At 36.4% G+C, this 17,349-nt stretch overlaps 1 protein-coding gene across 3 annotated transcripts in view; it reads right to left on the bottom strand.

Annotated features, from left to right (window-relative positions):
* Window positions 1–17,349, bottom strand: part of WWC3 (WWC family member 3) — a 95,598-nt gene that overhangs the window by 53,525 nt on the left and 24,724 nt on the right. For all 3 annotated transcript variants that reach the window (XM_079313714.1, XM_079313712.1, XM_079313713.1), the window contains exons 2-3: window positions 6,335–6,444; window positions 1,416–1,619 (exon numbers count right to left, since the gene is read on the bottom strand). In XM_079313714.1, the coding sequence (XP_079169840.1) occupies window positions 1,416–1,619; window positions 6,335–6,444 (314 nt within the window). The remainder of the gene's footprint in view (window positions 1–1,415; window positions 1,620–6,334; window positions 6,445–17,349) is intronic.

The raw sequence follows: 17,349 nt of genomic DNA, 5'->3' as shown, positions 1-17,349 counted from the left end.
AACATAACATCCCAGAGAATTATTGCAAATTTTTAAAAAACAAAAAGCCCAAGATCTTAGAAAGATTTTGTAATAAATATCAATTTAGACTTTATAATCTCAAAAATACTGATGACACTACCTCTTACTTTATTGCAAGTCTTTAAATAATTGTTAAACATACTTTAAACAAGTTTCTTTTTTTAAAATTCTTTCTTAATAGGAAAGTATCATGCTAGTTCTTCAGAAACTTGAACATGAGAGAGGGGAAATAAGGCAAAGTCACAACTGTACAATTATGCCACAAACTGAATCACAGAATACATATATATAGTCTAAACAAAAATATGAGAATCCCAGTTCAGTAATAACAGAGTACTTGGTCCAAACCATCTGGTACACCACTGCTCTAGAAAACATCTTATATTCAGGACTTTTGGCATGTGTACGAATTACCTTGGACTAATAAATACCAGTGAATCAGTAGCTAAACACTTCTATCCAGACACCTGCTGTAAACCCCCCCTCCAGATTCAGATTTCTTCAACATTTTCAGAGAAGGCTATACCAGAGCTTTCCATTCTTACTAAATCCTTGCAGTTAACAGCAAACCAGCAGTTAAAACAATTACTGTACAGCCATTGAAAAACTTCAATTTAAAAAAGCAGTAAAATTCCACTACATTTCCACGTGGTGCTGGGTATATTATCCATTTCTTTGAACTAGTCTGGTTGACTCTGACAGACACCTTTTCCTACTGCACCAACCAACTGCCATGACAGTGGTGCAACTTCATCAGAATTCAGAAAAAGTGTATAATCTACTCCAAGCTACTAGAGACAAGAATGAAAAGGGCAGGAAATTAAAGCTCTGTATCACGAACATCAGAATCACAGGTTACCATTCAATAATGAGGTGAAATAATTAAATACTGTTTCCTAGTTCACAGTAAGAAGTACTCTTGAACACAACAGCTTTTCCCTAATTCTTTATAAATTTGCTAAATAGACTATGGATCCAGAAGGTTTCCCCTAGGGTGATGTCTCCCTCCCATATTAAGAGGAAAATATTCTTTGAGTTTAGGAGCCCATGTAGGCAGCTGATCCAGCAGCATTTAGCCCTTTGATGCCTTGCAAGAAGCATCACTACAGATGGCTCCAAGATGGGTAGAAACACCAGCTGGGATATATGCCTGTTTAATGTTACATCCCTTTTTAATGTTAACACTTATTCCTATTAAATGTTAAATCTCTGTTGTAATAGATGTAACAGGAATTGGAAGACATTGAATAGCAGAGTCGAAGGACAACACCTCACTGCTGCAGTCAGGACCTTCATTCAGAGAAGAATCAGATGATGAAAATACTTCACACTATTTCTTATACTGTATCTTGTGAGGTCAGGTGGGTAAAATCAAGAAAAGAAAGTAAACTCACAGCTGGCATAGGAACGGCTGTCATCCTCACACATTTTGTGCAATTGTTGATATTCTTCTTGGGCTAGCTCAAAGCGCTGCTGCTTTATTTGGTAAATCTCCTTCTTGGCATTGAGTGCCTCCTGGGCAACTATTAAATATTCCTTTAGCATGCGTTCTTGCTCCCTTCTCCATTGTTCCCTTGGGTCCTCAATTTGTGTGAGCTCTGAGGAGAAAAAAGTAAAAGCATTAAAATAGTATTATATGACCCTTTGTGCTACCAAGTCCAATTTATTTTTTTAATGTTTATTCTCAACCAGCACACCTGACACTACAATGCCCAAAATCATTCCAGCCAGAATGAGAAGGAAGGATGTAGAGTGAAAGAACAGGAAAGTCCTTTCCAAATATGAAAGGCATTTAAATGTTATTCTTTTCTTTACAAACCACTGTAAACCCAAAGAAAACAGAAATTTGGCTCTAACCTTCCCTCATAACCAACTTGAAAATTCCAAGAACTACCTAAAAACCCAGAACCACAAGGAAAAGTGAGAGGTATCTCAATACTTAACCCGTAAGTCTGTAAACTGCTGGAACAATCTTATGATACTGCATACAACTTCCCAAGTTTAACATCTTAAAAAGACAGAGGCTACCTCTGCATAGCTGAGCAGAAGATAATTCAACAGAGAAGTCAGCATCTTGGTCTCCAATCCATAAAGCTTTTAAATAATTTCTCTCTATTTGTCTTAAGAAACAGCAGTCTGATGTTTTTCTTTGGCAGGGTTTAGAACAGCTTTTATTTAAACACAAGCCAAAACCAAGTTTCCACAAAAAAAAAAGGAGATCTTTCCTATTTCTACTGATTTTCAAGGTTATTACTGTAAAACCATCTCTTTACAATTGCAAAGGCATTTGAGCATGACACACATTAAAATTACAAAAAAATTATTGGACCATTTTGGGGTTTTTTGTGAGTCAACAAATATGTTTTACATGAGGATGTCCATGTAAAGCCTTGTGTTTAAATGTAATGTTAATTTCTGATGTCTGAAGCTCTACCAGTAAGAAGCTGCTACAGACACAATGTCAGTGTTCTAAGTAGTAGCAAAACCAGCAGCACAGTCAGGAGCTAAGCACCTAGCAATTTTTCTAAACTTGGCTTCTTACAAGAGATGAAAGCCAGTTATGTTTTGGATTAATCCTGAGTACATAATTCAGTATATTGGAGCCAGTGATGAAATACAAAACTGTAGAAGATTGAGCCCAACAGATTAAGAACTCTAATGGTGTCAAGGTCATACTAGCAGCTCTACTATTTGAGAGCCATCTGAAAAGTATATAAACAAAAACAGAAAGCTCAACAAAGAGCAATCCTTCAAACAGATTTTGCAGATTAGGTTCCTAAACACCTATTCTCTCAACAGCTGTACCTTTCTCTCCCTGCAACTCCTCATATTGAAATAATATAAAGTGCCTACAGTTCTGCAATTTCTCCCCACTTCCCAGGGACCCTTTTGATTCCCTTCTGGCTCCAATGATCCAAAACTATCTCCTCAGCCAAGGACAGGATGTGCTTTGGCTTGTTGAGTTGCCATAAATCCTTCTCTATGTGGAGGGCAAGCAGAAGAAAAGAGATTTCTGATGCTGTCCACCTTTCACTGAGGGCATTTCAATTTCCACCACTACCTCATTTGTCCATAAGCACCGCTGAAATCTGTGCAAATTTTAATATTCCTAGAACTTCTAAACCCCCATGAAAATGATGAGAAATTAGTAAATATTTGTAAAACTGATAGGTTTACTAGGATTCAGTTTTTGTTTTTAAATAGTAAATTATTAGTCCTAATCTCAATAAATAGCCCAGGATAAGGTGTTACATTCTATTACACATTAAGCTTCTGAGATCATATACTTCAGGGCACTTCATCTCTCACAAGAACTATTTCAGAAGCCTTCTGAAAAGCTAGCAGCATTCATCTGAAGTAGAAAACCTCTTGAGTGCATGGGAAGCACTCTGGTTTATGAAACTTTGCCCTGGATTTCTAAACAAGTTTGTCACAAAACAAGACTAAATCTACAGTGCATGATAAAATTAACTTCCTTCATTTCTTTAAAAGCAATTTAAAAAACGCTATAGTAACTCAAGAACAGTCCCAGACAAATGCAGAGAATATATTATTCCCTCACTGGGGAATGCCCAACTGCTTAGAGGAGACTTCAAAGGCTCCCAAGACTCCGAGGAGGAGGGAAAGGAATTCTGTGGCTGGCAACCACCAAGGTTTTTAAGCAATGGTTGGATAACAGCCAAGAGCAGCTTAGTAAGGGTGTCAACAAAGTACTGAATTTACAGAACAAGATGGAGATCAGGGTTGGAAGCACCATTGAGATTTACAGAAGAGTCTTCTGTTCCTTGTTTTTTTCCCAGTTTAAATGGAAAACTATTGCTAGAAATTTTTTTTTTTGTTTTTTTTTTTTGTTTTTTTTTGTTTCTGGGTAAACAAACATAGCAAGAGACTTAGAAAAAATCAGATGTATTGCTGTTTTCTTTCAAAAGGTGCAAGGGCAAAAAGCTTGAGAGAGTGCACAAAGCATGAGAGGTCCCTAGTTAAGTGCAAGTGTAGAAAGACTCTCTTTGAATTATCCCTTGCATTTTCTCACAGTATTTCTTGACACCGAACCACTTCTAACTGTTTTGTCAATTAACACAGAACTCCAGTGCTGTATAAAGCATTTAATCCAGTCAGCCACAAAAGGAAATCCAAATGTTTTCTCCTGAAGTTGCCATTCCAAGTGGTTTAGACATACACATTTCAGAAAAATGTTTCTTCGGCTCCTACACCACCTCTGCCACTTGTCTGACACAACCTCATGATGCACATGATTGTCCATTCATTAGTTCTCACTTCTACAAAGGAAGCTCATGCAGTCTTGATTGGTACCTTTGTTGTCCACAGTTTAAAAACTGGATCAAAAATCCTACTGATTTTTGAATAATAATTATCCAGCTATAATATTAACTCTGTCTTCCCTCTTATTATTCTTCTTGCTGGTCTATGAAATGTATTGTATTAGCCTAAGGGTGACAAACCCATTTTACTGTGAAGGTTGAATTACCATTTAGGATAATATCTGTGGGCTCCAAGTAATTAGTTATCATGAAAGAGACTAATTTTGCAGCCTTGTTAATTGAATGATTGCTTTTACACAGTTCAGCACTGTCCCCATGAAGCTTCTATCCCTCTGTTCATACATTAACTTTATTTCATACCTAATATAATTAGCTTTACTTTTTCAGACCCATTAATATTCGACTTTTCTTCTTGTCAACCCACTGATTATTCGGGAACTCAACTGCTCTTTGCAAAGATTTTTTTCTACAATTTTTGCTTTCAGTTGCACAGAAAAAAAAATGCAGGCCAGATCTGACATGCCTACAATGATTAATATCCCTTTTGTAAGTTTAAACTTGAAGTCTGTGGTAAAGCTGCTAATAACAAAATTTGAAAAGCAAAAGGAAGCCCTTTTTTGTGTGTGACAATTATTATTCCTATCACAGAAGCCTATTGGTAGCTTTTTTAAGGAACTACATTGCAATAGGAGTTCATGTTCTACTGATTTTTTGTAGGGACTTTAAAACCAGCTACAAATTGAAAAAAAAAAACCTTAGAAGAGTTGGTAATATCTTAATTGTTAAAGAGAAATGTATTCATCCATGCACATACTTTGGTGAAAGTCCACTCCATTACTGTACTTCAATGTAAACTTCACTTTTTATTAAATTTCAACATTACTGAAGTTACTGTGACAGTAATCCTTAAACTAATACTTTTTTAAAACAGAGAGTTATTGTAAGAATTACTTAACAGTCTACATTTATTGCCTTTGAATTTTCTTGTCTATCTAACCTTGTGATTAATGTATTAACAGCTGTTTAACGTTTATCATTTAATGATCTTTGTTAAATCTCACAACCAATAAGTACCTGTATAGGTCAAACAATACCATGGGAACATTTATTATTCTGTTGTTTGGTTTTTTTTAAGCAAGTAATTGTGAAACCACAATACATAAGCAATTCCAATGATGGATGGAAGCCCAAAATTATTTCTACACTTTCCTTTTCTAATTGACTAGATTTCAAGTAGATAGTATTGCGGTTGGTTTTTCAGATTATATTATTTACCATTGCTGTGATAGCCTATATAACTACTTTCTTCTTTTCTTAGTCCCCACCAACTGCCAATTCCCACAATACTGAGAGCATTCACTCAATGGTGATAAGAAGCTTAATGATAGCACAACAGTAACAGCAGCAGCACAAAGCTATAAAGATAAGACTTTCTTTTCAAGTAGAACTGGCATATGTGCCACAGTGATGATACAAAGCTCAGCAATAGTCCAAAAGGGAAAGCATTCGAAATTAGTTTCCAAAAGGGACATCAGTTGTCTTTTTGACAGCATTTTATACTGTATTAAAATATAAAACATGCATTGCTTAAGCTAGGATGAGATTACTGTATTTCACAGTGCTCCTGATTAAAAATCAGCACACTTCTCTCTGAATGTATTTTGGTTTTCAGTCCGTAAGAGTGAACTATGGATGACTGCAAAACTAGGAAAGATAAGAATGTAACACAAAAATATTTCTGACATATGACAAAAAGCAACAACAAAATTACTAACACTTCACAGTATGATCAAGTAAACCAAAATATTGTTAAACACTATAGCTCAATCATAGGTCGTAAAATTCTTTACAAATGGAATTCTTTACAATTATGCCTCAATATGAAAGATAAGAAAACACCTGCAAGAAATGACTAGCATACTGTTTGTCACTGTAGCATGAGGTGTACAAACGGTATTGGAAGCAAAGTTAGTGGCAAGAGTAAACAGCAGCTTGCTAGTATTCCTCAAAGCAATCATGTATCTACTCACGATTTATATGGTCCATATAATAAACTCCAATCTGCTGATCGTAAACAGTTTCCCATCCTAGAGGAAGCTCATCACCAACACAGTCAGCAAACGTCAATGGCTTTGTAATCCTGAAAAAATAAAAATAACACAAATAAGTACAAAAGCTGCAGTGTTTACAATGCAATGAATGTTATTACATATTTTGAAGATACCTTAGCCAGTTGATAAAAAACTAGTTATGCTACTTAGGAATGTGCTGATAATTACAAACATACAGTTTCAAAATAAATTTTCATTTAAATATGCTGACAGATACTCTCCAAACAGGTAAGACAAGCTTCTCCCCTCTAGTTTCTATGTATAACAATTTAATTATAATGGCATGCAGTCCTGCCAGTTCTTCTCCCATACTGCAAAGAACACAAAAGTGAAGCTGGAGTTCACCACTGCTGAAACTACCAGAAGCTTTATAGGTTTTAACTTCTTTCTGGTGTCAACATAGCATAATTACTTCTTTTGGTTTTGTTTAAAAAAAAAAAATTAAAAATTAAGGACAGCATTATGTAACAGACCTCCTCTTTTCCATTTTACATTTCCAACTTTTAATGGTATTCTCTTGATCCAGACATATCCAAATTACTTCCTCTCCCTCAAAAAGAAGAGAGACAAATGTCTCTGAAAAATTCTGAAGTAATTAGAGCAGAAATAGTAATTAATAAGTAACAGCATTACTATCTAGCAGCTTAAAATGTCACAGACCTTGCTAAAAAAGTCTTAATAGATCAATGGGTAAAAGAAAACTGAAACAGCAATGTCAGTGTTCACAGGAACATTCTAAGTACTGGGTTCTATATTATACAGAAAGACTCTAAACCAACACTGCTCTGGAACAGCAAGGTGTATAAAAGAATAGGAAGAATAAATTATATAAATATGAAAGCCTTTACACTCAGTTTAATCATGTTTATTACCCAAATATTCATTTTAATCTTTACCTAACTCCTAGGATAATGATTTCCTTTAAAAGCTTTCACATAATTAATTTACTGAAAAACTACTAAAAAAGTAATTTCAATTACACATGGGATATAGATACAATACCTTCCTCACATATTTGTTGAGGCATTTCTAATACCTAAAACAATGACAACTTTGCACACATTAAATACATGCATTAATTTAGGGACTGACTTAATTTGAGCATGATCTATAGTACAACACTGTTTTAATTCTGATTGTATGTTGTAATACCCAATTAAGGTTTTCTGACCACATTTGGACTATGCTTACAAATACACTTCTGAATGGAGTAGGACTCATCATTGCCCTTAATCCAGTAACACCTGTATAACACAGTAACTTTGGATTAAAGTATGTCTGTCTTTGAACTTGGAAGTCCTTTCCCACCCCAAAATAAAATCAACCAGAACAATCCAGTGCTAAAGACTTCAAATTATGGAAATACTACTACAGCTACATTCCAGCTAGTCCAACGGTGCAATAAGCACACCATTCAACCACCAACAAAGAACACAAAACTTTGCACAGAAACAGAAAAACTGCATTTACTTGACTCCTGAAACTATTTTACAATGACTGAAATTACAGTGTTCAAAATTAACTGTAGTAGAACTAAAAAAAAAATATATCCTTCTTAGCTTCCATGTAATGTTTCAACAGCTCTGCACAACAGTACAAAGATCAAGCTATTCAGGTCAAATAATAGCATGATAATATTTGGTTGACTCTCCAACACTTATAAACAGTTTAACAGATGACATACACAAAACTATGCACCACTATTTAAAGTAAAAATTTTCTATTACTGACAAATATGTAATTTACATCATGTAATCATGCAAATCTAAAGATGCTGTATTCAAGAAAGAAAATGTTACTAGGAACTGACATATACACTCTCAGTAATTCATCTAGCAGTCAGGCAGACCAGATATTGCCAAAATACTGCAGTCAAATATTAAATATACAAAGTGCAGCATTTTTTCTTAAACTCCCATGGTTTTGTTCTGAAGACATCACATTTACAACTTCTCAAAGTAGTCTAGACATCAGCTCCTAAATTACCACACTATAGACAAGATTTTCTTTGGAATGAGTTATGAGACTTGCTTGCCTGTTAAACAAACATACCCTCACCCTTTATTCATAAACAAAACCTGCACATGATACTCTAACCTTTCATGCTACAAAAACTTTAATTCAGTGCTCGCTGTGATCCCGCCAGAACTCAGACTTGCAGGACAAGGCCAATGTTCATTTTTTGGAAAGGGAGCAAGAAGAAAACGAATCTGGTCAAACCAGTTTTCCTTACAGTGTTACAAAAGCATGTGTGAACAGTTTAATTAATGGTTTTGAAGGAAAACTTGCAGAGGGAAAAAAACAACACATAAAAAGCTGTCTTCCAGATATTCAGACCATTATTAAGTTGAGGTTGCTCATTTTAAATTATAATCAAAGTTACTCCAAATTGGATTCTCTTCAGACAAGGCATAATGTCACATTGAGTCAATTCAGTCACATTTATACCTATGTAGTCAGACCTTCAGCCAAAGACACAAAACTATGAACTGGAAGTTTCTGCCTGTGTTCTGCACTGCTTTGACTAAGCGAACTGAAAAAATACCTTCATGGTTTGAAAAGCACAACTCTGAGGACAAGATTAGTTTCTTGCCAATTAAGGAAACTAGGGTTTTTCAGAGTAACAAAGACAAAATGGAATAGATGCAGATATCTACACTGGAGGTCAGCCACAAATTACAACAGTCGACTGCTGAAATTAAGTATATTCTGGAAATACTGCTTTATCCTCTGGGTTTGTTTTTAATTAGCTTAAGTTCTATAAAATAGAACAGCTCTTTTCTACCTTTTTTTATAAAGAACTGTACAAGGTACAAGTACATCTGTTAAAACATTTCAAAGTATTGAAATAAAGACAAGAAAAACTTTTCATAGTATAAAGACAAAGACACAACAAAAATTCTGCCATCTTTAATTAAACAAAACACAGGGCTGTCCTGAGCTGTGCTATTCACAGTAAAGAAAAGCTAAGGCATTTATCTGTGATCTCACTAGTAGACAATAACTAACAGATTAACTGACTTTATCCTTTCCAAAAGTAATGACACACTTCAGTCCTTAGGCACTCAATCTTTTGTGACTCTGAAGCAAATACAGTATCACATAAGAAAGCTTCCATAACCCAAATCCAGTATGTCAAGCCCAGAGAAAAATCTTTGAGCAATGTCACGCACCTTGGATCTGTCACTAACACTGCCCAAATTATATGTTTTCATTAAGAAGAAATAAAAGTCTGGTATTTGCCTGCAATCCAACAGACACACCTGAAAACCCAACTTTTATTCTAATTTTCTCACTTACCAAGCTAAACAGTTACAATACAGAAATTAAACTGTAAAATAAAAGCAAACAAGTGACTAAAGTAAGTTTTTTGTCCTCCTTGCATACCTATTTCTTTATCCACTACAACACAAAGAAGCATTCTAGAACACATTTTTACAGTTTTCTGAATATGCATCAGCAAAACAAGTATTTCTTGAATGCACCAGTTTATGGCAGGGACTGGATGGGGAGAAGAAAGGACATTAAAAGATAATGGCTAAATACCACTTTAGATAATATACTTCAAAAATACTTTCAGCTTCATATACATTGTTAACAGCACCTAATTTCAAACCCCCTTTCCCCCCTCCAAAAAAAAAAAAACAAAACCTCACAGAAAACCTCAATCTTTAAATAATAAAGAAAAGCTTCTCAGTCCAAAGAAAATACATAACTCATATCTCCAAAGCACAGCTTCACAGATAGAGTACAGCAACTTCATTGCCACAAACCTTCAAAACCAGAACCAGATCACTGAAAACACTTTGGAAAGTACTAGATAAGATCCTCAGTCTTTCCATGGCCCTGATGCCACATTAGAGGGCCCTTGCTGCTTGAAATCCCTAGGTCTAATTGAGTAAAACTTCCCCTGGGAGGAACTAAAGACAAACAGAGCCTGTTTTTCCAAGATCTTGAACAGGAAATCAAAAAGGTGTTCCAAAGCAGAAACACTGTTGATAACTAGTTGCCCTCTTTTAAACAATACCTAGACACCTAAATTACATACAGGGTCATCCTACCTTTTTAAGTGGGCCTGGGTTAAGAGGAAAGCACTAACCATGAGGGCTAACTGTGAAAAAGAACCACCAAGTTCTGAACAAGTGTCACCATCTGTAGGAGACTGTGAGAAGGATGCAAGAATAGCAGCTGTCAACAGTGTTTTTAATTTTGTTTCTGATTTTGATCAAGTACAAAGACAGAAAAAAAATTCTAATAAAATTTAACACGTCCTCAAACAACTAGGTGAAAAATTTCCTTAAATCTGATCTCAGCCAGAATTGTCATCTAACAGGATACATGGTTTTGCCTGACAAATGCAGATACAGAAACTGTACTACTAATCAATGAGGAAACTGCATTAATTCACACTAGAGATGTGAAAAACACCATGTAATTTAAAATGAGTAACAGAATAACTAGAAAAGAAGTAGCAATCTGCTAAATCTAGCAATAGCTTATCCAAGGAAAGTATTACGCCAAGTATATTACTGAATGTCACAAACCAAGAAAGAGAAAAGGCAAAATGAGAAATCATGCACACACTTTAAAGCTTTCAGCTAGTGATTTTTTCTTATCTCCTTTCAAACATGAATTTAAGTTACAGACATCATTATAAAGTTCAATTAACCCTCTTGTCTTGTACCATGGCTCTTATTCCCTCCAATTGCACAGAGGGGGAAAAAAAACCCCAAAACCCAAGGAGCTTCCTCCAGGGCAGCACCAGGCTCCTGCCAGACCCAGCAGCCTCACCCCAGGGCAGCACAGCCAGCCAGGCACGGGCTGGTTGCAGCAAATGCCACCACGAACTCCAGGTCCACTGCTACACCATGGCTTTCCTCCTCATCTGTCCTCCATCCACTCAGCTCTCTGCAAGCAGCCAAGTCATAAAAATGAAATGGATTTTGAAATAAAGTTTAACAAATTACATAGCAACTGCTTAGTCAAAAGTACAACAAAGTTCACCATACTAGATGTATCTTGTCAAGATACGAGTTTCTTTTATCCTTTTTTCTTAATCCAATTGACATATTTTCATTTTATTACCTGAGTTAACCTCAGACTCTGAACAAAATAAATCACTGAACATCTACTCAATTCTTCATTAAAATAAATCCACAATACAGATGGCCAGACTGAAACTTACATAAATGAAATTCTGTGCTCAGGACAAAGACTTAAAGAAGGTAACACGTTCAGAGTCATTGCTGGGATACATTTCCCTTAGAAAAAAAACCATGGTACACAGCAGCAAAGAAATAACAGCACCAACTCTTTTAAAGGTCACTTGAAATTCAGTCTCTTTAAGATCACACCGCATTTTGCATCTATTAATGTTGCTAATATATTTTTTGGAGGCTTTTTCCCTCAACAGCAAATAAGCATGAGGAAAATGTGTGATCACTATCAGATAATTTTTAAAATTTAAACTTTGAGCAATTGGATTTTGTGATGCAAAATGTATGTAAAGCTACACAGCTATGAGAGAACTGATACAATTTGTTGACTTACATGAAGTAATAGCAGTCTACATTGTCTGTAAACACATCTAAGTAATGTACCCAATGACACCTTTCACTATCCTAGAAACAATAAACCATTACCAACAAGCAACAATAGACAAATAACATATTTTTTGTTTTTACCCTTTCTCATAATCAAAACCAAAACAGCTGAAAAATACTGGCTTAGTATGTTGAAACATAAAATGCTATGTCCAACTGCAGCTCTCGCATAACTTGTCTGGCTGCTCAGGAACTGCTGAAACAGTTCCACACAAGCAGCCAAGTCTTCCAGCAGCTATCCATTTCTTAACAGCAGCTATGATCCATATCCAATTCAGAACACAAATATTATGGGAAATTCTTGCTGAAAATATTTCATGTAAACGATGAAAATCATAGCCAGGTTAAAAGTCAGTGCTTTTAAGGAAACTATTTTTGTGTCTGCAATTCATTGTGGTTTTTTATAGAGGATAAACAGTAAAAAAAATGGCCACAAGGGTTAAGTAAGGCTATCCCTGAATGCTTTAAAACTTATTTATCATGTACCCATAGATAGCCCAAAGTGACCAGTAACTGTACAAAGCCACCAGCCAAATCCTAAGATTAGCAGTGGGGCAAAGACAATTGCTGGAGGGTCTGCCTGAAGAAAAGCAGACTGGATGGCAGATGACTTGACATCTAGAGCAGAACATAAAAAAAATTATATATGGCAGCTGGATATATACCATAAGAGAAAAACGGCAGGGATGTGTGGCAAATAAGACAACTAAGGAGGAAAATTAGGAAACTACAGTTTCTAATTTCAAATTGCACCTTCAAACTGATTCCAAAACTGATTTCAAACTGATTTGAAATTGCACCTTCATATTGAAAATACTCTTTGCTAGAAAGAGTAATAAGCAAAATATTTACAACTTTTCTTTTGCCAGTGCTACTCAAAAATCCCTAAATATTTGCAAGATCTTCCCAAGGACTTCCATAACATGTGAGACTCCAAAAAGAAAAACCTAAAACCAAATTAATAAAAATCAAAAGCCAAAACTAAACTTTAACAGAGAATTTCAAAATCCAAGAAGCAAGCTGAATTCGTCCACTTGAGTAAGAAGCCTAACCTGACACTACACATGTCCAAACACAGCATAGCTTTAGAGCAAGCAAGTATGCAGTGCTCTAGTTCCACTGATTCTAAATAAACATTTATAACTTTTATGCAACAACTGTGCATAGTAGCATTTTCCAACTACATCTGATTGATAATCAAGGCTCCAGGAAGTAAAGGCCAGGCGCATAGTTATCCGTTTATTTCTTCCATCCTGTAAATCACAGCTCTACAACCTTCTGCTGGAGATAAGCAAGTCATCCAGCTGTCAAATTTCTACATCCTCAGAATATATTAAAACCCATTTCTATGTTCAGTTCTATCTAACAAAGTGCTTGACAGTTATAACCTTAGTTTTGCAGAGTGCTCTTGTTGGAGATCCAGCTAGCTTATTTAACCACAATCCTGCCCAGCCGTTAACTAAACCATTGTGGAAGAGTCAGTGGGAGAGGCAACGTACTTTACCCTTACACAGAGGAGTGTAGGTGTGCTTGTGTACAAGTGTATGACCATGCATAGAAAATTGTTCACTTCTGACTGTTGGTCACAATTTCTGTACTCAACTATCAGATGACGAGGAAACACCTGCACTTTCCCAATGGAAGTCACCCGAGCAAGGGTGAGAAAGTGCATCTGGCAAGATCTTACTAGCAAGTTCTTAGTAATAAGCATTTTGCACATGAACAAGAATCATGAGAAGAGTTCAAAGCAGGAAGAAAATGTAGCAGACAGGAAGACAGTCCCCAGCAGACAAGGAACAAAACTGGGGCATAAAATTCCAAATTCAAGTCCATGAAGCTCCACATTAGAACAAAAGGAGGCACCAAAAGAAGCTTTACATCTCAGTAAGAAGTAAAATGGTCTTACATGCTGCAAGACACTATGATGCAGTTGAAAACTTCCCGAGGACTCTTGCATGATCATTTGAAGTTTATACAAAAAATATTAGAACATCCTCACTATTACATTGCCTCTTTCACTACCAGTTTATTAATATGTCTTGGCTATCTCTGCTTACTAGTGCAGTAGAGAAATAAGAGCGTAAAGTTCTTCAAAACTGTCTGCCCATTTACTACATTGCTTGCTAACCTCCAGTGTCCTATAACCAGAAAGATTACACCAGTATTAATTACCTTATTACCTTTAAGTCTGACCTTGCTAGACTACACTTTTCTTTAAAATTTTGTCTATGTGATTGTCCCAGAGACTTTTCTACAACTTTCTAACAACCAATGGTAATACAAGTTTCTGTACATTTATAGTACATGTATAATGTACATTAAACACCACTGAAGGTGTTCCCCTCCCTTAAATTTATCTTCTTTTAATTTAAATTTATCTTCATTCTTCTTTACCAATTATCCAGATTGGTAAAGAATATATGATAGATATAGATATACATATATATATATATATACATATAAAGATATATATATACACACATATATAGATATACATATATGTACACACATACACACACAAGTGATGTGTCCAAATCTGTCTAAATACCATTCAAATATCAAATGACTGAATCTTACTTAGACATTCTTCAATAAAGAAGCACTGTGAAACATTTTTGTGAACACTTTAAACCACTATAGACAAGTGTCAGCAAAACAGAAAATCTTAAAATAATTGATAGTCTTTGGGCTGACTAGAAGGCAAGTAGCTGAAGATGCACAGAGGTTAACATTAGAACCTTGAAGTGTATATATATGCAATTACATCCCAATGGATGCAGGACTGGAAGGGATACAAGCAAGTTCACAGACAATACAAAACTGGGAGGAGCTGTCGATTCCCTCAAAGACAGGGAGGCCCTGCAGAGAGACCTTGACAAATTAGGAGAGATGGGCAATCATCAACTGCATGAAGTTCAATAAGGGAAAGTGCCAGATTCTGCACCTGGGATGGGGCATCCCTGGATGTACGGACAGACTGGGGAATGAGAGGCTGGAGAGCAGTGCTGCAAAAAGGGACCTGAGGACATAACTCAGCAGAGCCCTGGAGCCAGGAGAGCCAACCATGTCCTGGGGCCTCAGCACAGCATGGGCAGCTGGGCAAGGGAGGGGATTGTCCTGCTCTGCTCTGAGCTGGGGCAGCCTCACCTCCAGGGCTGGGGGCAGCTCTGGGTGCTGCAATGTAAGAAATATTAGTGAGTGTCTAAGCAAGGCCACAAGGATGGTGAAGGGCCTTGAGGAGAAGCTCTTGAGAAGTGTGAGGAGTGGCTGAGGACACTTGGTCTGCTGGAGAAGGGGAGACCGAGGGGAGACCTCACTGCAGCTACAGCTTCATCATGAGGAGGGGCAGGCACTGATCTCTCCCCTGTGATAACCAGTGACAGAACCCAAAAGAACAGTCTGAGGTTTTGTCAGGGAAGGTTTAGGTTGGATATCAGGAAAAGGTTCTTCCCTCAGAGGTGACTGGGCACTGGAACAGGCTCCCTGAGCACCAAACCTGACACAGTTCAAGAAGTGTCTGGACAATACCCTTGAGCACATGGTGTGACTCTCGGAGATCGTTCTGTGCAAGGGCAAGAGCTGGACTCTGTGATCCTTGTGGGGCCCTTCCAATCCAGCATATTCTACAATCCTGTGAAAATCTCTCTCATACACTAAGAAGGTTCATCATTCTAGAAAACATGCCAACAAACATCAACTAAAGGGATATTTTTTTAATTTCTGTAGTCTGAAAAAAGACAGAAAATGTTTTAGAAAAGGCTATAGCTAATGTCCCCCTACATGTAAACTGAAGTTTAATGACACTAGAAACAGACATCCGTCACGCCTGTATGAACAAACAAGCCTAGCACTATCAGTGAAAATTAAGTTAATCAGATGTTTTAAAATATTTTAAACCCAAATCCTAAAAAAACTTACTATACTTGGAGTATATTCAATTAAATTTTACTGAAATTATTTTCATGAATATACTTTCACCAATAAGTATTATTCAATTATATTAATAAAAAAGAAAACATATGTTAAAAGTTACCAGAAACCATTTCTAGAGAAATTAAGCAGAAACTGACAAACAATTGGAGGAAAAAGTAAATGCAACTGGCCTGAGAATAAAAAAAAAAAGGTTGGAAAAATACATATTCAAGAGACCATTCTTTTCAAGTCTTGGAACAAAGTGATGTGTAGATAAGTGCCAAAAGAATATGCATACCATGACTTCACATACATCCTATTCAAAACAAATTGTGAGGTAAAACAGTAAACAAAGGCCTCACACTCAGAAAAGTCTACAATGTCAGCTAATATTAGAAATTCAGGACAAGAGACCCATTTAATCTTTCATAACAGCTTTTCTCCTTGTCTTCCAACACACTTGAAAATGTGGTATACTCATCCTGTATTTTTCCTGAAAGCGCACATGGCATTTCTCAAACATGTTCAATTATCACATTCCTGGAAATTTTATGGATTCTTTTGTACCATTTCTATGTTATGTCTTCTAACATGCTACTGAGCTGTCACGCACTGACTTTGTCTGTAAAGCAGGGAAATTCTGCCTTGTAAAAGGCCAGAAAACTCTGGCTCCAAGCCCCTCTCAGTGGGGTGGGTACGCATGGCATGGAAGGAAACCTGCAACCAGAGAGGACATTACACTGCACAGCAGCAGCCCCCTGCCCAAACTGCACTGCAGATCTGCAAGGAAGGCTTTCCAGACTGCTCCTCTTCTCCAGTTTCTGAACTACATTAATAAAGCAACACTTTATGTGAGGGTGAAAGAGTGCAACTAATGTGACACACACACTGCATCCAAGGGCACCGTTTCAGCCACTGGCCTGAACAGTTACCAAGCTTGACTGAGCACTAAGCAAGTGAAGTGGAAATATGTTGACAGGATCTTTGATGCTTTTAGGTTTCAGAGTCCATTTCTTGCAAGCACTGATCTACAGCAGTCACCTCATTATTTAAGGTTTTTCCACTCTTTCAGGAGTAACAGACCCTTAGTCAAGCATAAATGGATGCATGTTTCAGCTGCCTAGAAGTGGTGATGGACGAGTCATTAGTGACTACTGTGTACATTAGCATCCTCAATCTACCCATATATTTTAAAGCTCCATATTTTAAATGGTATTACGAAAACAGTTAATGATTACCTATAGGATATTAAAAGTGGTCTAAAAATAAACCCATTAAAGAGAACTGCGCTTAAAATGTGTCTTATTTTCCAAACATAATCAGCAGAGCTTAATAAAAGAAATTTCATCTCCCAAAAATCTTTGCTGCTTTTATACCAATGGAGCAACAACCTCCCTGCAAAGTAAAATAATTTCTTTA

Source organism: Erithacus rubecula (assembly GCF_903797595.1).
Source record: "Erithacus rubecula genome assembly, chromosome: 1".
NCBI lineage: Eukaryota > Metazoa > Chordata > Aves > Passeriformes > Muscicapidae > Erithacus > Erithacus rubecula.
This window is presented reverse-complemented; position numbering and strand designations above follow the sequence as displayed.